This window comes from Solanum stenotomum, chromosome 7 (assembly GCF_019186545.1).
Source record: "Solanum stenotomum isolate F172 chromosome 7, ASM1918654v1, whole genome shotgun sequence".
In the NCBI taxonomy this organism is placed as follows: Eukaryota; Viridiplantae; Streptophyta; class Magnoliopsida; order Solanales; family Solanaceae; genus Solanum; species Solanum stenotomum.
In genome coordinates, this window is record NC_064288.1 from 1,282,765 (window position 1) to 1,305,945 (window position 23,181).

The window sequence follows — 23,181 nt, forward strand, 5'->3', positions numbered from 1 at the left end:
CGAAAAATTTTTGTTTTATTGATACTAAAAAATCACTATTTTATCATTGGGATTATAATTTCCCATTGAATTTTTTTTTAAGGGGCATTCCCATGGATTGAGCTCAGTGAGAAAAAAAATAGTAGTATTTCCACAGAAAAAAGAGAAAGTTTTTCAATATTCCACCATGCATTTTTCCTAATGAGTAAGTACGGTGAAAAAATTATGTCTTATAGCATAAATTTCTTATTGATTTACGATAGGAAAAATCCCATCTCCTCAGATGAGTGTTTGAGCAAAAATAATATAAGTTCGAAGCAATAAATTTAGATGATTTATTTGTCTAGTTGCTTTAACATATTGGATTCCAGATAACAAAGTTGGAGGAAAAGTACTTTTAGTGGAACAAGAATATTATTTCCAATTGATGTTGTTGTGGATTAGATTCCACCAGATCTGACTACCAGATAAGAGCATAATCTCAAAAGACTGTAATCCACTCTAACATCCCCTTCATATTCGGGCTTCGGGTTCGGGCTTCGGGCTTGATTGGAATGTGGATCGGAAGTCCAAACGGTGAAGTATATGGCTCTAATATCATGTAAAAATATGCTACTTTGAGCTAATTCAACTCTAAAAACTAACTTATGTAGAAAGATTGTTCAAATCCATATAAACAAACTACCAGTCCATTTCTCAACCAATGTGGGACTGTAACCCACTCTAACAGTTTGCCTATTTATCTCAGAAAAAGGGAAAGAGATGAGGTTGAGTCTAAAAACACCAAATAATTATAAGATTTAAGTTATATACACTGACAGTGTAAAAAATGTAATCACAGAAATATAGCGCACAATCATTTTATAAATGACTTGAATGTCCCATATATACATCAGTACAACTAGTAAAATCACATAGATATAGATCACTGTTTATTGTATTGCAAGACAACAACTTCAGACAGGAAACACAACATACTAATACAGAAATGCTTCTGAAAAAAACATGGATATATGTGGTCATTATTTTCATTTTTTTTTCATTTTTGCAGCTTCTCCAAGCCCTTCACCCAAGCTGGTCTAGCCAATATATCAGCACACCATGCACTCACACGAGGGCGCGAATCAAACAGTGCCTTAGCTTTTGTATTCATCAAATGGTATATATTTGGTATATGGTGCAAATCAACAAGTGTAAAGGAGTCGCCACCTAAGTATTTTGAATCTGTCAATCGAGTTTCGTAGATGTCAAGAACCTTAGACAATTGCTCTTCACTTTCCTTCACAATAGCATCATTTGTACTGCCCATGCCAATCATTGGTTTTATGACTAGCTCCCATGTTAGTTTTGAAGCAAGTGGTTCAAATTTTTGGCCTTCTACTTCCATCCATATTGACATAATGGCCATTTTCTTTGGATCTTGGAGTATTAGTTGAATGCCATTGCTAGCATAAGTATGAGCAATGTATTGAGTGATTGCCCTTGATTCTGCATTACAAGTGCACAATTTATCATATCAAATTGATAGTTTCAAAAAAATAGGTCACTTATCAGCAGTGTGTGCAAGGAACCCTTACATAAATAACTGGATGGATTCACTTGTTTACTTTTCCCAGCTGATATACATAGATTATTAGCATATTATACATAAATTATACATCTACTGGCTATTAGTTTAAACAATTGGATGGCGACTATTTAAGTTAATTCTTCTCTATATATACAAAGAGGACTCAAAAATATAATATTAGGATGTCAAAGTTTAGATTGAACTTATGAACCCCTTTACCACTAGTAAAATCTCCCTTTATGTCAAGGGGATTAAGGTTGGATATAACAATTGTTTTTACCCTATTTGCATAATATAACTATTCGACTAGAGGATTTAGTTGAACCCCTTCTGTACTACTAGTTCTGGCCCAACTTGTATTATAATGTAAAAAAAATGGCACAATACATAAAAGTGTTCTTTAATTTGGACTCAACCGATATTTATACCCTCCAATTTTGGATGTACACAAATAGACAATTAAACTTGTATAATGTTGAACAAGTAGACATACATGTCCTACGTGACATAATACACGTAGGACACCATGTAAGACTGCAAATTGTCATGTAGGTAGTGTGTGTCTACATATTCAATTATATACAAGTTTAAGTGTCTACTTGTGAACATCCCAAATTTGAGAGCATATATGTCAGATGAGGACAAGTTAAAGGACATTTCTATGTATTATACTAAAAAATTCGATTATAAGCATTAATAATTAGTAAACTAGTAAGTATAATGAGTTACTATAACATGATAAATTACACTGATAATATAAAAATTATTTACAATATCCGTGTATGTATGACTCAAATCTTTTCAAATTTACCACCTTGGTGCTGACATATACTACAAATTATAAGAATAGCTAAAACACTTTACCAAAGAGCTTTAAGTCCCCATCTTCAAATGCTGGTACTTGAGCAAAAGGCTGCACCAATTGTTGAAAATGTCATTTTAATATCCCATATGAATCCATGATTTCAAATTGCAATATGAAAAAAAAAACTGGACTGATAATAAGCATAAGTCAACCGATCTGAGTATTTTTCACACGAAATATAAATTTATTTATGTGTAAAAATCACTATCAAATAGATTTATAGTCTGTTTAGCCAAACTTTTATAAATCATTAATTTTAAAAAGTATTGTATTTGTTAAAAGTGCTTGTCGAAAAAGTATTTTGGACAATGACAATTTGACTTTGCCATTAATTTGACAAATATTTTTGTCAGTGTTAGAGCAACAATTTGTGTTTGACCAAAGTCTAAAAAGTGGTTTTTGAAAGGAAAAAAGTATTTTTTTCAGATCCAGCTACTACTGAAACACTAAAACAACTCAAATTTCTAAATAAACATTTTTTAAAAAAATACTTCTAGCTTCTCAAAAACTTGATCAAATAGACTAATAATTAATTAATTATGCTTACATTGAGTGAAAGGAAAGGGTGCTTCTTGTGTTCTTCATTGGCCATATCAACAAAGACAAACTCAAAATCCAAATCCTTCTCAATAAGGCAAGAAACAACTCTCATGGTTGCAGTTGACAAGGGGATACCATGGACTTTGATTGCCATTGTTCCAAGAATACTAATAAATTAGGATTATTGTGGATTGCTTCAAGTTGATGAAATGAAGAAATATGGAGGGGTATATATAGGGTAAAATTTTCTTTGATTTCTTTCTTAAAAAAATCAATTTATCCAAAAAGTCTTGGCTCCGAAGCAAACCCTTTAATGCTTTAAGATTAGAGGCTAAGTAATACCATGATTTTAAGATGGAGAAAGAACAATTTAATAATCTAATTAGGTAATTAATGACCTCACAACTATCCTTATATGTTGACTAAACCTATTTGTTAAGTGTATTTTGAAGTTGAACAAACAGGTTGGATAGTACAGACTGACTACTTCAAACTATGGGAGGTGTGTAAACTTCAACACTTACATTATTTTTTTCTAATAAAAAAGTACAGTTGTCAATTCTATGTTGAGTAAACTAACTGATTAAGAGTCGTTCGGTGTAAGATATTATAATACTAAGATAAAATTTTGTGTTTGATTGGAGTTATTAGGCACTTCTGGAATAATTTATCCTACTATTTATATCTTAGTGATGTGATAAGTTTTCTCATATACATGGTGGAATAACTTATCACATGATATCTTATCCCAAGATAATTAATCCCAGAATAACTTGTTCCCAACCAAACGAACCCTTAGTATTGTTCAAAACCAAAAACACTTCGAGCAGGGGTTACAAAGTCAGTTTTACCACTAGATAACTACTCCCTTTGTCCACTTTTATTTGTCACGTTGCGCTTTTCGAAGTCAATTTGACTAATTTTCAAAGTTAAACAAAAAAATTAGATATTCAAAAACTATACGAAAAGTACTATATATTCCAATTTTTTGCATATCAATATGACAAAAAAATACACCGTAAAATGTTAGTCAAAGTTATTATCGTTTGACTCTAAAAAAGAAAATTATGACAATTAAAAGTGGATAGAGGTAGAAATCTCAAAAGTTGGCTCATGAGGGGAGGACTGTCCAGGTCCATATAAGCAAAACCACCAGTTTCCAATCAATGTAAGACTGTAACCAAGTGTAACACCCTCTTTACGTCTAGACACCAGAAGTCCAAATGGGGAAGGACCTGACTTGGTAACAAGATATGGTAGTTTGGTCTAACTCAACCTGAAAAGCTAGCTCATTGGGTTGTGTGTGAGGGACATGAGAGGGGGGTGGAGGGAATTGCCCAAGTACATATAAACAAAGTACCCATCCATTCCTCAACCAATGTGGGACTATAACCAACTCTAACAATTGGTCTGTTTACCGGAAAGGGGAAGGATATGAGGTTGAGTCTAGAAACACCAATGATTATAAGAATTAAGTTATATCTACTGAAAATATAAAAAATGTTATCAAAGAGATTTAGCATATAATCATTTTATAAATGACTTGAATGCACCATATATATATATATATAAATATATATCAGTACAACTAGTAAATCACATAGATATTGATCACTGTTTATTGTAATGCAAGACAACAACTTCATACAGGAAACACAACATAGTAAGACAACAACTTCAGATAGAAAACACAACATATTAAGACAACAACTTCAGACAGAAAACACTACATATTAAGACACAAATGCTTCTGGAAAAACATATATATAATTCCCATCAGTAGTGCATAATTGGAATATGGTGCAAACCTGCCCGGGTGAAACTGTCTCCTCCCAAGTATTTTCATTCCCTCAGTGTCACCTAGTATACATCAAAAATAGTTCCAAGTTTGTCTTCATTCTCTACTAGAGCTGCATTGTCCGTCACCATTTGGAAGCAACAGGATCAAATTTTGTTTTTTCAAACTCCATCCACAGGCATGATGGCCATTTTATTGACCTTTCTGTGTATGTAGGCAATGTACCGAGTAAGATCCATCATGAGACTACTTAAAGAGCATAGGAAGTCAACTAAAAATCCACCAATCCAATGAGGCTCCAGAACAAATAAAGTGACCTGATTGCATTCATATATTTTGCAGTAGTTTTGAGTGAAATTTGTAGCGAAAAGGGATAAATTAGACTTCTATTATACTCTATTTGGAAAATATAGGGCAAGTGCAAAGTACAACAATAAAGAATTCTCTAGAAACCTTGCTATTGCCTTGGTATAAAATGTGATCCAAAGACTAAATCTGAGAGAAATATGCACACAAAATGATGGCCTCGTCTTTCGCGTTCACATGTACCTCCTTCCTGCACCAGAAAAAGTCAGTCTGGGAAAGAATCACTTAGTATTTGTTAAGCAATACAAGAAAGTTTAGTAAAAGGTACAGCTTTTACCAACTTGAAGACACTGGCATATGCACAACAATGGTATAAAGAATAATTTACAAGGACAGAATCAGAACTTTCCTCCGGGCTATGAGGGGATAAAATCAATCTAGCTTTGTCTGCTTCTTTTTTTTTTATAAATTAAGTATAGAGTTACTCCACTTCTACCAAAAAGGTGTTCTAGGCATTTCAATCACAAAAGTTTAGGTTGGGTGCCAAGAGCCATCTTACTCAAACGGGTACCGAGAAAAGAGTATTATTCCAAACAAACAAAAACAACAAATATTGAAAAAAGAAAATATTTGAGCTGCTCCTACCAAGGTTGATGTATGCGGATAACATTCCCTATTTCAAGTTCGACGTCTTTACAAATTCTCGAGCTAAAAATGATAGTAAACTTCCTTCTACCAGTACCCTTCCTTTCTCGAGGATTGCTCAGGCACTCAGAACCCTGCAAAGAAAAATAAAATTGACAATCGCATTCACCCAACACCACAGATCTATTCTGTTTGATAAATGAAACCATCAACACCAGCAAGAGTAGGAATAAACAGTTAATAAATGTTAGACCCCAACTTTCATTCTTAAAAATTCCCATACGACGAAATGACTAGCTAGATGGTATGGAACTTCTTTTTTCCCCTTCTAGACCTATGTGCTTGGGGAATGAGTACTGATTAGTGTTTTTCGAGATCACTTTTTTCCCTCCTGTATATAAACAACGCAGGTAAAACATAAATATATATCAATTTATTCAATCTGCATTAGATAATCCTCCAGTACAAACAACGTACATGGATCATAAGTGACAGTGAATGTCCTTGGTTAGACATTTGGATCATGGGCAATTTCTGACCCTAAATTTGCAAGCTTCTTTGTGAATTAAAAAAATAATAATTAAGTGTCAAAATATCAATGATCTAAATATGTACTCCCTCGTCCCAAAAGGATTTTCACCTCTTCCTATTGGACTTTATAAATTAATCACTTTCCTTGGAAGAAAAGATGTATCTCTTTTTTTTTCCTTCTTTTACTGAGAATGATATTTTATAATATGTCCATATGATTGTGAAATTTTTAGACCTACTTTCCTGTCAGTGTTCAAAAGAAAATTAGGTTAACGTCTTAGAACATTCAACCTGCAAAACAATACAATTTTTTCCATGCGTCACCATATTGATAATGCCAAGTATAAATATGAATATTTGGACCAAGAGAGTTATGATCTTTAAAAATTACTGGTTTACATGCTGAAGTGATTAAGGCTGGCGTCAAGACCAAAGTGAAAATATCCAGCTAGAGCACTAAGAAAATGCTGGAAAGCAAATTTACAGTTTCCATACACAAAAACTTGCTCTTCTTACTAGATTACCAAAGTCGAAAACTACTTATACTCAACAACAACATACCCAGTGTAATCCCACAAGTGGGATTGAGGGAGGGCAAGCAAAACGTACCCCTACCTTTGTGGGGTAGAGAGGTTGTTTCCGATACACACAAAACTACTTACACTACAACAACAACAACATACCCAGTGTAATTCCACAAGTAGAGCACACGGAAGGTAGTATACGTAGACCTTGACTCTACTTACGTATAGATAGAGAGGTTGTTTTAGATAGACCCTCGGCTTAAAATAAAGCATTTCCAAGCTTCTTGAAAAAAGGGAATACAGAAATGAGAGCAGTAACAACAATGATACAAAACTATTTACACTGATTCCAAAAAATCTAACAGACATTCAGCATCCTCTACAAGGTTCTCTTTACACCAGGAAAAAAAACATTACACAGTTCATTTTAAGTCTCTGTGTAAACTTACCATCATGTGTCAACCCTAATGATTGCATAACCAAACCCATATAGCCATTCATACTGAATTTATGATCCTCATTCCATCTGCCAAACTAAGACTGATAAGACTATATTGTACACATTTCAGTATCAGAAAACCCAAATTCACTTCCCAATTAAGATTCTGCTGATTCTGCAGCCAGGATGACTGATAGATACAGCCAGAGGGTCTAACACCCAAATCAACTGCCCAGGGATGAACATTTTGATTCCAGCAGCAGTAAAGAAGAAACGAAGAAGTGGTTTAAGCACAAAGGATGAAAAATATTGATAAAGAACAAAAGAAGAAAGAAATCATAGAACAAATAAATGTCTCCATGGTCCCTCAGTTATCTGAATCTCCTAAGGGTCAAGTCGTAGATACTACAAGGAATACATTTCTGAAAAAGTTTACACAGATCATAGTAAACACCATATTATTAAACGACTGCAATTATCGGGAAAAAATGAAATATGCAATTATTGAACACTGTGATGAATATAATTTCGGGAGTTTCTTACTGATTACACACTTCAAAAAAACCAACTACCACATTGTTTGTTTAATCTGCAGGGCTTGTTGCTTCAGAGGGAAATGGTGTATAGAAAGTTGAGAAACTATGACACTTCACCCAAAAGCTACCACCTATAATGGAAAGTAAAAGTTCTCCACCTGCAGTATCCACGGTCCTAGGCCACCCTACCCGACTTTCTGTGCCATGCAACATGCTGAATTTCTAAAAGTTGCCCATTTATATGAGAATGGTAAATGTCCCAGGCACCACGTAAAAATTGGACTATCATCAAAACAAGTACTGGGAATTTCTACTTCAGAAACTAGTGAGAGCAAGAAAAGCACGCTCATGACCTTCAAAAAGTTGAAAGCAACATTGTATCCTCAATAACGTAGACATACTCATACTTTTAACCTTCTGTTTAGCAAATGTACAATAGTTAGTTCAAGTACCTCTTCATCTCCATGTAAAGCACAAAAACAAACAGTCAGCTTGGCCTCCAAAGAACTTGACAAAATTCTCACATCAATGAAGCTTTCTTCACCTGAATTAACAGCAGAGGAGAAGGTCAGAAACAAGCAAGAGACAGGAGATACACAGTTTGGCCTTTTACCACTTGAAGCAGCATGTGTTTGTGACTTCTCCAAGAAATATGTATCTCTGTCCTTTTCACATTGCATCACGTGCTGCAACCTTCCAGATAACCTGCATGACTTATCAATACAAGTAAGAAAAGATAAACTTTGAAGAATATTTTTCTGTTTCTGTTCCTAGAAAACATGCAGAATATGCTCATAACTGATACGGTCTAGTTCCATAACTCACCCGAATTGCTTAGGCCTTGCAATAGATAGCCTCTCATTTGTGGATACAGCTCCTAACGCTAGATGAAATTGGTCAGCCATGGTCCTCTGAGGTATAGCAGACTTCAGAATCTGGGGAACTTCCTGAAACAAAAAGAAAGGAATTCAGAGAACTACATATGGCAATTGATCGTGATGATTACGCAATAAAAGATTAACTACATATTACATCCTCATCACTAGATGGATCACTATCTAGTTCCTCAGGTTGGTCGCCATTGCTCATGTTTCTGTCACCAAGCAGCAATAAGTTTCTCTTCCGTAAGAACCGTGATCCTTGTCTTTTTGTTTGCAGCTGCTGGATAAGCATGATTCTTACATACAAAAACATAATTGAAATAGTAAAAATGGTAATACGGAAGCGCTACTGAGATCTTTAAGAAAAGAGATCTGGAGAAGAAGAAAGCAAACCGTTTTAGGATTGCCTCGTGAGGAACTTGTATGCTGAAAGTGATCCAGAACCTCAGCCATGGAATGCTCATTTGGATCATGTACAACTGCTACTTCAGATGAGACCAAATTCTCCTCGAACTGTTGTACTTCATTTCCACCATAACTCTCCAATAAGTCATCCAGTGACTCTATATTTTTTCTTTGCATGTCTAATTCTGCATTTAGGGGAAGCACAGATAAGGGCGTGCAAGTTTCACAATTATCATGGACAACCAAAGCATAATCTTTCTTCTGTGGCCGGGATTGGAACAAAAATTTGGGCTTAGATTTGCCCGAGCTTCCTGCAGTTGATATCAAAAGTCATTTCAAATTTACAGCTTGAAAACTCAATCACAGATCTCAAGTAAAGAAAAAGAGCCATCAGAGATGTCAGACTTGAGGATTCAATATTGAGATGCATCCATTTCTTTTCTATTTTACTTGGAGTCCACTTGTTCCTGAGAAACACTACTATTACACATGTTATGCTGATTAGTTTTNGGGGGGGGGGGAGGGGGGGTGGATTACATTGTTATGCTAGTCAGTAACAGCTTAGTCCAAGACAATTTAACCAACTATGATGAACAATGCTTGATTAAGATCATTCTTCTCATTGGTGGAGTTGACGACATCTTTAGCATCAAGACAAAGAATGCAAAATATGGAAATGAAGTCAACAGAAATACTAATACCTTTAGATGATCTGTTCAATTTTGATGAGGCCCCATATAGCGATAAACACCCAGCATCTTTATTGAAGAAAGCTCCTGATTTGCAATCTGCACTTACTTTAGGCATTGTACTTTTACCATCTCTTTTAAAATTTCCATCAGTAGAAGGCCTCATCTGCCAGATTTTTAACCTCCAAAGATCCACTTAGTATTGGTTGGACAAAATATTAAGTATTCTAGTGACATCGATTTTGCAGACAGAGAGATCAGCAGTCATACCTCATCATCAGACAAAATTTCCTCTTCTGAATTACAAGTGGATACCATTCTAGTGACGTGACAAAATTCGTCATCTAAGGAGCAGGACAACGCCATCCAATGATCATTTTTGTTGATGAAGCTACCATCCTGACTCTTAAACAAAGGAACTTCAACGTCATCTTCTTCGCATAAACCTGTCCGCCTCTGCTGACAAGAATGCAACCGCAACTGTAAGAGGAAGTCGTCATCTGAACCTTTTACTGCTTATCACTTTTGTCTATCTCCACTTAGTAATAGATCCCTTTTGTAGATGGGATACACATAATGATAATACAGGCCTCCCCCATCAATTAATAAGCTATGTGTGGCATATGAGAACAAAGTTCCACGTTGGTAGCTCTTTTTTTCTTTTTTCTGATAAGGTAGTTGCACATAGGTAGCTGAAAGGAAAAAGAAGCTATATAAAAGGTATAGGGATGGATACTCTTATTGTTTGAGCCCTTTTTGGGAAAACCGTGCGACTTTGGCCCAAAGCGGACACTATCACACCATGCTAAGAGTATCTTTAGGTTATTTTAGCCCAACACTTTGTTCCTAAAAACTGAACGATTCCAGAGAAACGGGAAAAGTGGAGAGCAACTTTTTGTTGAACTCCCCATCAAAAAGTCAATTTCCATGTTGAATTCTTAACCACCATGACCCATTAAAGTCAACTAGGAACTATTTGAGACATATTTAACCCAAGAAAAAAAGAAGAAGAGGAAAAGACGAGGACCAAAGGAACAATAGAAAGAAGAAATGAAGGTAGGTCGTATGACAAAAAAAAAGGAGGTAAATTCAAACCAGTACCAGCTGATCAGAGTTCACTGTATCGGTTGAATGATGAAGTCTTTTGACATCTGCAGAAGATTAACATGGATAACTTCCCAAATGTCCTTATCTTTTTGAATATTTTGCAGGGGGGTGTTGATGAATGAAAATTCAAGTAGAGAAGTTTCATTGGGAATACCTGTGAGCAGTTCAAGCTGGGAAAGGACTCCTAAACCTCCCTGACAAACAAGCAACATCAAACTCTTGGGCATTATAAAGTATTCATCAGCAAATTCATATACAAAATAAGGGGGGAGTTCACTGATAACTAGAAAATCTGTGCAGTGAACATGCCTGCATTGTGAATAAACACTAAACACTTTATCTCACAACTATAATTTAATTGCTAACAATCAAAGCCAAAACATAAACCTTAACCCTCCAAAGCATTTTGAAATTTGTTTTTCTACGAATAGTAAGCAAGACAATTATGTCATAACATTTTAACAATCAATCAGCCAATAAGATTAATTGGGATTTGGCTATACGACTCCTCTATATCCATTCTGGTTTCTTCAGGCTCATTTTCACTATAACAGTAAACAAATTTTGTCTTAGATTAAAGATATAGTACGGGTTACCAAGAACATTATATAAGGCAGCTGGAGTTTTAACTCGAGGAATTTGAAAATGTAAGCAAGAAAATTAACTAGGCATTACCTTGTTTTCTAAGGACCCACTAAGACAATTGTCATTTGTCATCCATTTGTCATCGTCCATATCTTCCTCTTCTAACAATTTCAAACAAGGCAAAGCAGATTCAATTAAAACAAACAAACAAACAAATCTAGGTTATTACTGGGAAGCTTTCTTTCAAGGAGAAGAAAGGTACCGGAAAAACTCTGGTCCGAATCTTGCTTTTCCTACATTATAATTGAGGAAATCAAGTTCAATTCTACGGAAAACATCGAAATTCATCCAAAATTAACACAAAAATCGTCTGAACAATTGCAGGTAACCTAAAACTACAATACTGATGAGATAATCTCCGATCTTTGAGCTAAATGATGAAAATTGTTCGGAAAATCTGGAATACCTGAAGATAAACTCTAGTGGCAGCTGAGCCTTTCTCTTCCATAGCTGGTAACAGGCAGAGAAGCAATTTTGCGGAGCTAATTGGGGCAAGAGTGGCGGGAAGTTAAGAGTGAGGAGTGGAGTTGAACTGTATATATACTGATACTACTACTGTAATTTACTTTTTTTTTTTTTTTGTTAAATAAAGCCAAGTAGTGAAGAGATTTTGTTGAATATAATATAATCAAATTGGACACTTTAATTATCCAATATAACATAAACACTTCCTATGAAAAATATAATATTTTCTTCTTAAATTAGTTTTTCAAACAGCACCAGCAAATGATAGTTAGAGTCAACTTAAGTAAAAAAAAATTCAAATATGAACATATTTAAACCTTCCAATTTTCGAGCATTTAAATATGAGAGTTGAGAACTAAACTTTTCAAGTATGTAACAATGCTATAATTTTGATTTATATATCAACTGAGGTTAGAATTAGATGATTACACAAAAAATTAATTTCTGAACACAATAAAGCATCCAAATTTTTTACATAAAATGCTGATATTCAAAATTTTCTAAAACCTACTCCTCCCTCGCTTTGTGTTACATATATGTAGAAATTGCTTTTGCATTCTAATGGTGGTGTGCAAAGGTTTTGTTTTAAATGTGAGCTTACTTGAAGTAGATTTGAAATATTTTTTATTAACATTGAAATCAAACATTCAAGTAATGTCTTATTGAATAACACATTACAAATTATACTTATTCTAGAGAATTTGTGAATAGTTAAGAAGATAAATTAGGGGTGTCAAAAATGAACCCAAACATAGGTAACCCAACCCGTTTTTTAGCCCATTTGAGCCCAAAGTAAACTTGAGCGAATCAAGACCCAACCCGATTTCTATCAACCCATTTTAATATCTCAAATTTCAATCTAACCCGCCCATTTGACACTCCTAATATAAATAATATATAGATAACACAAATTGTACCAATTCAAATTTTGTGAACAAAATGAACAAGCACCAAGTCTTACCAATATGATAGATTTCAAGTTAATCACAACATATAAGGTAAATGATTACAAGTCTTGATAGTGTGGTTGAATTTAAAGTTAACTCAATAATATGCATTGTAAAGCATTGCAAGTATTTTTTGATAATCTAGCATGACTTCAAGCTAGGCACTTTAGAAACATATGTTATAAACATTTACAAGACTTGAAAATTTGACATATCTTGTGAACAACTGAACAATAATCTTGTCAATTCGATAGAACTTCAAGGTAATACAACAATAAATCGACCAAATGAGCAACAAAGACAAAAAAAAATCACTCAAGAAAATCTCGTCAATTCGGTAAAACTTCTTGGTAATTCAACAACACATCAACCAAATGAACAGAGATTAAAATTAAAGATCACCCCGAAATAAGGACAAACTTGAAATCAAGACAAGGTGTAGTGGGTACTGGGTCTTGGGCCTAAAAGTTGCTTTACTGGCCCATGAAAAAAGCTTACACAGCACGCCTGGTTCCCATAGATACTATAATAGCCCAAATATATAAACCCGCTCAAATTTGAAATCTCCCCAAATCTGCTAAATCCCCATTTTCAGCAAAACACTGACACCATTACAGAGGTGAAGCACCGAGCACGAACTCTCTTCAGATTCTCTCTACAAGAAGCTCCATTTCCAGCTGATGGAGAGGAAAGCTCCAAATAGAACAAGGAGGAAGCAGAGAAGCAACCAAAAAAGCAAGAAGAGGATGAACAAGGGTTCACTTTCTAGGCATTTCACTGTTGGGATTGCCAAACCTCCGCTTCCTAATCAACAACAGCTTCATTCCTCATTTTCTAATGTTACTTTACCGAATCCTTCTCGATTCCAGAAACTTCTGGATTCTGATGACCTTCCGCCAGCTCAATCTCAGTTCTCTTCAGTTTTGTCGTTGAATCTCGATGCTGATGCTGATGTTGCCGATGTTGCTGAAAAGGATTTCATTCTCAGTCAAGATTTCTTCTGGTAAATTTTTTTTCCTTTTTTTTTTCGATTAGAAATATATGGGTTTGAATGGAATAAGATGTATATTAGCCACTGAGATTTGAACTGGTTCCGATTGTGCCCTTTTTGGTCCCTTGATGTTCCCTTTGGGACGGGGAACTGATTAAGGTATAATTTATTGATTGCTTACTGCCTAATTTTACATTGGTTAGGTTTTGATTTTTTAACTCTTACATCCAATTCTTTATCATATCTTCCTATTGGGGATCTTAGTAGCTTAGTTGGTTGGCTAACTTAACTCGCACCTTGTTGGTAAGGGTTTGATTCCCCAACTTGTAATCTCCTCCCCTGATTTTTTAAATATAAAAGATCATATCTTCACATTGTATCCTCTAGTTTTGTTTTCTACTGATAATTAATTTTTTGGAATGCAGTACTCCGGATTACCTAACGCCAGATGCACCTGCAATTTGTAATGGGCTTGATGGTGATAAGGTAATTTCTTTACCAGAGTGTTAAAAATTGTGACTTTTTTTTCTCTATGACAGGCTGTTGTTTCAGTATGTCATACTGTGTGCTTCCCTCTATTTTTTTAGGAAGATTATCCTTGTCCCAAATCACCCGAGAAGCTTCAAAGTGTATCAAGAAAGAGGCCGCGACTAGGTATGAATTCGTTCTTTGGTGTCCATTTCACTTCAATTTTCATTTGTGGAATTGTTACTGACTCTGTCAAGTTTTTAACTTTTATCATGCAAAATCTCTTCTTTCTTTTCTTATTTTTGTTCTACCATTGAGGCATGACAAAGGCATTGAGTAAGGTGAGGTGACAAACTAATAGCACATTCGGATATTGAAGAAAATTAGAACAGAATAATCTTTGAAGGTTTAAGACACTATAATGTGTATGAATATCCCTTGTATTATCAAGCTTCTATTTTTAGCCGTTCTTTTTGTTAGTGTCAGACACCTTTGAATCTGGAGATCTCTTTCTCTCTCTCTCTTTTCACTTTAGCATGTTTTGAAGTTTGTTTGCACAATTATCTTCCATAATTAATCGTAAAATTGTAAATTAACTTTCTTATGGTCTCCTTTCATGATGCCCATCTTTACAGCGTCGGTAAGGCCTTTTAGTTCCGATTTATCTGGACAGCAGCAGCCAGTAGATATTCCTACAGATACTTTTGGGACAGACGAAACGAAATCAGAAAAGATAAGTGAGTCAGAAAAGGGTCCCAGTTATGTGTCACAATCTGCTATTGCTTTAAGATATCGAGTCATGCCTCCTCCATGCATTAGAAACCCGTATCTCGGGGATGCTTCCGAGATAGATGCTGATCCTTTTGGGAACAGGAGATCCAAGTACCCAGGTACTGGTCAGTGAGTTTTAATAATTGATGGATTCTATTTTCTTTGGAACAATTTAGTACTTCAAAAGAAAATTAGAGTGTGATCTCTTGTTCTTCGTGGCAGAATCATTGTGCTGTTTTCTGTTAAATTCCTAATGGTACTCTTTCTTTGATCTGTAGGTTTTAACCCTGCAATTTCTGGTAATGATGGTCTGTCACGGTATTGGACTGATTTCCATGAGATTGAGGTATGTTTGATGCCTGTATTCTTGACTCCTACTAATACTTGCTTAAAAAAATTTCTGGACCTATCTAAGACCCTTTTATTCTTTCAGCAAATTGGTAGTGGGAACTTCAGCTGTGTTTTCAAAGTCTTTAAGAGAATCGATGGATGTATGTATGCAGTGAAACATAGCACTAAACAGTTACATCAAGACACAGATAGGTGATATTTCCTTTCTTTCAACACTCTGGCCTTTATGATATGAAATCAGAGTGTGTGTATTTTTCTTGACATATCATATAACTAAAAGAAACATTTCCTTAGTTATTTTCTGATATCCTGTTGGCCATATAATTGGTAGCATCTAATAGCGGTGGAAGTTTGGGGTGAGGCTAGAGTGGTATTGCTATGGGCTTTTCATGATATACGAATTAAGAATGCAATAGAAAATATCCTACGTCCATAATGTATGTGTACTGTTTCTTACATTTGTCATACCGTATTTTCTCCAAGATAACATTTTCAATAGATTTGAGCACAGATTTTTGGAAAATGTCTTCACAAGGTGAATCTTATGTGATGCCAAATATGCTGTTTATATTCAATATAGTTCAGTCATATTTATGCATCTAAATTGTGTTCTTCCAGGAGAAAGGCTTTGATGGAAGTGCAAGCATTGGCTGCTTTAGGTAGCATGCTGATCTACTTTTGTTGCTGATATTATCATTTGAACTACCCCAGAGATTATTGTTTCAACATGTTTTGCTTTTATATTACAGGACCTCATGAGAACGTAGTTGGCTATTATTCATCTTGGTTTGAAAATGAACACGTTTACATCCAAATGGAGCTCTGTGACCACAGCTTATCCAACAAAAAATATTCTGAACTATTTTCGGAGGTAGAAGTTTTGGAAGCAATGTATCAGGTGCGGCTCTTGTTGGAATCTTTAAGAGCTACTTTTGTGTCATGTACTGAGTATGACCGTCTTATAAGTCTGTGAAAAAAAGTTAGAAGGAAGATATATATCTTGCAAACCAATTATACTTCATTGACCAAAGAGATAATTTTTGACTATATACATAAACAATGATCATATCATCAATTATGAAACTTCAACTGCTAAAATAACTGTGGTTTCCATCTGTTATTTAGGGGAAGCAACTGTAGCAAAGTCAGTACCTAATCCACCCTCCTAATACTTGCAACATGCAGCATACAACAAGCAACATTTCATAATGCTTTAAGGTGTTTCATGGAAATACGATATTCAAAGCTAGTTCCATTTTGTTATTTACACTGGAAGGGTGTTACTTTTGTAACTTGATTCTCATTCAAATGCATAATGTTCCCCAAATATCCTGCATTGAGTTAGTGCTTGTTGATTTCACATGAGAAAAGAGGATCAGACTATAGGCTGTTAAAAAAGAAGAGAGGATCAGCCTTATATCTGTTATAGAAGCTGATACCATTGACTGTATATGTGATCCAAATAACCCCCTTTTAGGTGGTAGGGAAGCTGTTTTATATCATGTATCCTGGGATTTATTACTATCCTCTAGCCTGAGATATGACTGGAACTGGATTTCAATTTTGAGAGGCCGAAGACCTGTATAGTAAAATATTTTGAGCTTTTAGTCCTGATCTTCTTCGAAATGCTTAGAGTTCACTCTTTGTCTACTAACCACATTTTGCTTTTGACTTCCCTTTGCTTGTTTTTGTTTGTGTATCTGGGTATTTTATTTGTGGGGTGGGAAGGCCGAGGAAAAATGGTTTTTCAAATTGAGGTCAAAATATTGATACTTGAGATGCTTTCTGATATGCAGGTAGCCAAGGCATTGCAGTTTATACATCAGAAAGGGGTAGCTCATTTAGATGTAAAGCCAGATAATATTTATGTTAAAAATGGTGTATATAAGCTTGGTGATTTTGGATGTGCAACTCTTCTTGATAAGAGCCAGCCTATTGAAGAGGGCGATGCACGTTATATGCCCCAAGAAATACTTAATGAGAACTATGATCATCTTGACAAAGTTGACATATTCTCCTTGGGCGCTGCAATATATGAACTTATTAGAGGGTCTTCACTGCCAGAATCAGGCCCTCATTTTCTAAACCTTAGGGAGGGGAAATTGCCTCTTCTTCCGGGTCACTCCTTGCAATTTCAGAATCTACTCAAGGTACTAACTTCTTCCCTTTTACTATGTTAAAAAGTCCGTAGATGGTATTTTCCTATATGCTTCGTATTCATATGACTTGATCATCTTTCATATTGTACAACCAGCATGGTACCTGAAGGTATCAACTGTAATCTGCACAAATTGTAAATGTAGAAGCAATTGCTGATTCTGTATGTTCAAATTGTAAATGTTCTCCTTTATCAAAAAAAAAAAAAAAATTGTAAATGTTCTCAGGCAATGATGGACCCAGATCCAACACGCCGTCCTTCTGCAAAAAGCCTTGTGGATAATCCAATCTTTGAAAGATGGCAAAGAAATGCTAGCAAGTAGATATCCATGTAAATCACTGTTTTCTCGGATTTGTCGAGAACTACTTTTGCCAAAGCTGCAGTTTCTCATGCAGCATTCTGGTGTTGACCTATAGCCATATCTGTTAATAGAGATAAAGCCTCATGCACCAAATTTTCCCATTTTGATGGTGCTACTATTGCCAAATATTGTATCAAGAGGAAATGTTGTATCCTAATTGACCTGCAAACTGTGGTTTGCATGTCAAAATATGGTATTTGGTGGCTTTTAAGCTGATTAATTCAGTATTGGTTTTTGGTTTTGGTAACTCACATTTGTATTAATCACCAGTAAAATAATTACATAACCATGGCAAGTTTAGACTCACTTGCTATTTCTCAAGATGGAAAATACTACAAAACTCAACAGGAAATTACAGTTTCACATTTAAAATCGCTGTGAAACTCATTAATTTTATCATATGTTATTCTAAAAATTAACTAATATATTTGTTTATATAATCATATTATTTATTTTTAGAGATGTGGTTTCATATCGCGATGTATAATCGATATGAAATCATGAAATGAAATCAGCGTTTGGATATGCAATTTCACATTGATTTCATCTCATGATTTCATACCAAATGAATTTTCTGAAAACCATGATTTGAGAATTTCAAATCATGATTTTGGAAATTTTTAAATACAAAAATTGACCCACAAATTTATATTTTGTAAAACAACCCTACATTTAGAGCCTGTTTGACATTGCTACTAAAAAACAACTTGATTTTAGAAGCACTCTTTTAAAATGTCTTTTAGAAAAGTGCTTTAAAAAAAATTAATTTGTGTTTGGCTAATTCATTTAAAAAATGCTTTTCATAAGCAAATTTCGTTTGACTAATCTTTTTTAAAAAATGCTTTTAAGAGTCAAATTACCAAAAAGACAACTATTAATGTACTTCCTAATATTAAAATTATTTTATAGAGAGAAATTATTTTAAATATCTATTATAAAAATACAATTAATTTTTTATTTTTTTAAATTAAAATTTACATGTTTAAATTTTCAATCAATATTATACCTTTTTGGGAGGCTGAAATCTTTAATTGTTATTTTTTTCTTTTTTCTAATCTTGAAAAAATATTGTTGTTACCTTTTTTCTAATTCTACAAATAATATGCAAAATACTATATAATATATTAAATAATAATATGTAAACGTAAAATAAATTATAAGATTTATGATATAAAGATAAAAATAAAATTCTTAAATAAAATTTGACCAAATTTATGAAATATGCTACTTAATTTACAAGAAATATATTGTAAATATGTATATATGAAAATGATCTTGATAAAAACAATTATTTTTTTCTGCTTCTGCTTTTTTTAAAAAGCAAAAATTTTTAGCTTCTTTCCGACAACAGAAAAATTGCTTCCGCTTCCATTTAAAAAACACTTTTATTGATTTGCCCAAACAGAGGGGCAGCTCTTGCATACAAAATTTGAGGCATATGCCTTAGGCCCCCAATTTTGGGGGGCTTCAAATTCTTACCAAGAATAAATTTTTTGTTAATTTTTTTTTACATAAAATTATATTATTTTGTTCTCCTTAACCCCATTCAAATAGAAAAAATCAATTATTTTTTGCTAACACTCATATTATTTATCTGTTTGAACTCTTTTTTTTTTTTTCAAATCTTTGATAAGGTAGAGTAATAGTTTGTCAAAAATATGAATCAATAGTCAAAAAATGTTGAACAAAGTAAATTACAAATTCTTTTTTTATTTCTTCTTAAATTTTCAAGCAATACAACAAACATAGTAAGTAGAATATACCAAGTTATCAACTTCTTGAATCAAATTTTATGATTTTAATTCTTATTTTTATTTAAAGTTTGTCAACTTATTACTAAGAATTATGTTAACAATTCATATAGTAATGGCCCCAGTAAAAGAGTGTTTCTAATGTTGCATTGATAAAATCTTACCTAAAACTAATAATAATAAAAAAAATATTTGAAGAAATTATCTATAAAGAAATTTTAAGCAGAAATTTACATCTAAAAAGTTAGAAAAATATTTTTTAAATAAATACATATGAAGTTTATTTAGATTTTAGGCTTCTAATTGAAATCTAAAAGTTAGAAAAATAATTTTTAAATAAATATATATGAAGTTTTAGATTTTAGGCCTCTAATTGAAATTTCGCTTTAGACCTCTAATTACTTTGAGCCGCTCCTGGCCAAACACTTAATTTTTCAACAAAAGTGTTTTTTTCTCTCAAAATAAGTGTTTATGGCGTCCCAACAACAACGCCAAACAGACTCATATATCTACTAACCATTTTTTTCATATATAAATAAAATTTATAATTCATATCATTATTTTTTAAACCATTTATATCTCATATAACGATTAACAAAGAATTTATTATTACTTCAAATCAATTTCTACTTTACCATTTATATTCACTAATTTCATTATTTTTTGTCAAATTTATTTACCAACCATATTGATCAACAAATGACTCAAAGTAACAACATTGGTTTGTATATTCTCAGTCATATAATTGAGAAATGCAAGTTCAACGTGAGAAGATAATTTATACTATGTGGGAGGATTATATTAAAGACTAGTACACTACAATTTATGTTCAATTTTATTTTTTATTGAATTAAAGTTTGATTAATAAATGTTTTATATTTTTAGCATAACATTGTGATAGTGTATTATGCAATTTTATAAACTTTTGATTATTTTGATAAGATTGTATAAAGAATTAGGACAATTTTAATAGTTTAATTACCACTTATGAATTTTTTATATTTATGAAAAAACATAATATTTCTCGACTCTCATGAACTTTACACCTTTTATTTCGATATATATACACCTAAATTAAATTTTATCCTAATTATACCATATATTTGACTATATGATAGCTTTTACCTCCTTTTAACGATCTCAACCCAAGGATGTATGATATGCACTCGTTGTTGCAAGGACATTTTTTGTCTACATGGTCCTTTTTTTTATAAGTAAAAGATTTCATTTATCAAGGGAATATTTTTAGCTCAAGGAAATAAAACAAAACAAAATTGTCACACATGAATTGAACATAGTCTCGAGCTTAGGCCTCGTTTGTTTGTATTTAATAGAGGTTTTAATCTTAATTATTAAGATTCAACTTAATATGATCTGAATCTTAATCATTAAGGTTCAACCATGCATTTGTTTTATTTCCTTATATGTAACACAGTCTTAACACCATTCAAACTTGTTTAAAACAATACGCATTATTTCACTTCCCACAAAATTCTATAAATTGATCACTTTTTTAATATTTCAACAAAAATATCTCAAAATTCCTAGAGTGGAAAAAAGGGAAAAAAGAAGGAGAAGGAGGAAACAAATATATATAAATTGATCCCTCTACCTTGGTATAAAAAAGGGTAAAAAAAAAATTCCAACCATAGCATATATAGGCATAATAGGTCAGTGTTTTTTCTCTTTTCTATTTTTATCTCAAATATTTTGTGATTTGTTTTCTTTCTGTTTTCTATTTTTTGGCCTCCCATTTTTTGTTTACTTGTGCTTATTTGCTTATAACTAGTAAAGTTGATTCTATTGTTTTGTACTATTTTTAAAAGGGACTTTAAAATGAACTTCTTTAGTGTTGATTTTTGAGGATATTAGTGTTCTTAATTATATGAGTATTCATTATTTTTCTTTCTAAATTATGTTAAATAGGTGATCTTTTTAGTTTTCAATCTTGTAATGTTCTAGTGCTTGAACTGCTTAATTAGTTGTAATGTGTTAATCGCAAAGTGAAAAAAAGAAAGAAAAAAAAATGTAATTAGATGAGGGTTCTAGTTTGGCTGTGACACTTTTAATATTAGTTATGTGTGAAATTTGATTTGATTAAAGATACCTTTTCAATTTAATTTTTACAAACCTTAATGCATGTGAGATGTTTGTTGTTGTGTTTATTTAGTTATGGGGAGGTTATAAGGCATCTAGATAATTACCACGAACTTGATGACTTGTTTAATCAATACAATTAATTACCTCAATTATTATTTTGATGAGAAAGAAGAAGAACATGAAAAAGTGCTAGCTAAAATAAATGGATCTAATTGGACAATTAAAGATTTCGCAAATAATGCACAATATACGTGAAGAATTTGTAATTCAACTACTTTAAAGAAGAAATATTTGAAAGTTTAATATTTTCATTATTTGAAACATATTACTTTCATAAGGGCACTGAATCAAATCGAATTAGTTTTGTTTGGGGTTTGGTGCACGCTTTTTCAAAATCGAAGAACCGATTTGAACTTTAATAAAATCGAACCGAAGAATCAAACGTCCACCCCTAGAGTAGGTCTTTTATATTTGACATGTTATATAAAAAGTCATTATAAAGAAAAAAAATTATATGTTAGGTACTAAAAATCATATATATAACAATTAAGCACAAATAAATAAATCAAAACTTAATAAGAATTGACATGATTGAGTTTTGACTCACATTTTAACCCATTTCGATTCAAGTAACTTTTGGGTTGGTCGATAACCCGTCCATCTATAAACTCAATCCCATCTGCCCAAATTCAGTCAAACGCGCCCATTCTCCACCTAGAATATATACCACTAAGGGGTTGTTTGGTTTGAATGCAAGTTACGATGAAATTAATTATGCAACACTTAGTTATGATGAGATTAGGTATCCGGGTATTATTTTTTAGTGAATGTTTGGTTGTTGTATGAAAAATAATATAACTTGCATAATTTCTAAGAGTAAGTTGTTTGTTTACAAAAATACCCTCCATAACCATAAGTGTGAAAAGTGATGTATAAAAAGAATTAAAGGGGTATTTTTGCCAGATAGTATCCCATATTATTACCCAAAGACTCTACTAATTATTAATCATGGAATAAGTTATCCAAAACTTTATAATCAAACAATATATTAAATGGTACTAAAAATTTATCCCGAAATTATCTCCTTTTATCGACCCAACCACGTCCTTACAGAAATAAGTTAGTTATTTTTCAAAGTTTAGTTACGTATATTGACCATTAGTTAACAAACAATACATATGATGAGATTCGAAAAAACAGGACATATGTGGGTTTGAGAAATTAGAGGATGCGTTAGACGCGGTTGTCCATTGATATGTTTATTGGTCAATATGGATTCTTAGGCCATTTTCTTCTCTTATAAATAAGATACATTTTTCACACATTTTAAATAAGTCGATTTTGGTATCAACTTCCTA

At 33.0% G+C, this 23,181-nt stretch overlaps 2 protein-coding genes across 6 annotated transcripts; one reads left to right on the forward strand and one right to left on the reverse strand.

Annotated features, from left to right (window-relative positions):
- Nucleotides 1-813: 813 nt before the first annotated feature.
- LOC125871483 (glutathione S-transferase APIC-like) lies at nucleotides 814-11,986 on the reverse strand. 5 transcript variants are annotated; one of them, XM_049552078.1, is made up of 16 exons: nucleotides 11,867-11,986; nucleotides 11,663-11,693; nucleotides 11,491-11,561; nucleotides 10,970-11,009; nucleotides 10,810-10,859; nucleotides 9,979-10,164; nucleotides 9,721-9,874; nucleotides 9,008-9,330; nucleotides 8,766-8,891; nucleotides 8,559-8,680; nucleotides 8,347-8,438; nucleotides 8,186-8,277; nucleotides 5,704-5,837; nucleotides 5,217-5,308; nucleotides 2,414-2,462; nucleotides 1,307-1,467 (listed from the first exon to the last, which is right to left on the reverse strand). In XM_049552078.1, exons 1-14 carry the CDS (start codon nucleotides 11,906-11,908, stop codon nucleotides 5,242-5,244), a joined length of 1,530 nt encoding a protein of 509 aa, XP_049408035.1. In that variant the 5' UTR covers nucleotides 11,909-11,986; the 3' UTR covers nucleotides 1,307-1,467; nucleotides 2,414-2,462; nucleotides 5,217-5,241. The 5 variants fall into 5 exon arrangements, with proteins under 5 accessions (XP_049408038.1, XP_049408036.1, XP_049408035.1 ...); XM_049552077.1 differs by having other exon boundaries at nucleotides 9,979-10,167; XM_049552076.1 differs by lacking the exon at nucleotides 1,307-1,467 and adding an exon at nucleotides 4,763-4,956 and having other exon boundaries at nucleotides 2,408-2,462; nucleotides 9,979-10,167; nucleotides 10,804-10,859.
- Nucleotides 11,987-13,472: 1,486 nt separating this feature from the next.
- On the forward strand, nucleotides 13,473-18,219 carry LOC125870806 (wee1-like protein kinase). The gene is made up of 10 exons (XM_049551329.1): nucleotides 13,473-13,875; nucleotides 14,289-14,349; nucleotides 14,451-14,517; nucleotides 14,967-15,221; nucleotides 15,381-15,448; nucleotides 15,536-15,645; nucleotides 16,072-16,112; nucleotides 16,203-16,351; nucleotides 17,250-17,603; nucleotides 17,838-18,219. The coding sequence occupies exons 1-10, from the start codon at nucleotides 13,553-13,555 to the stop codon at nucleotides 17,931-17,933; spliced, it is 1,524 nt and encodes a 507-aa protein (XP_049407286.1). The 5' UTR covers nucleotides 13,473-13,552; the 3' UTR covers nucleotides 17,934-18,219.
- Nucleotides 18,220-23,181: the final 4,962 nt, after the last annotated feature.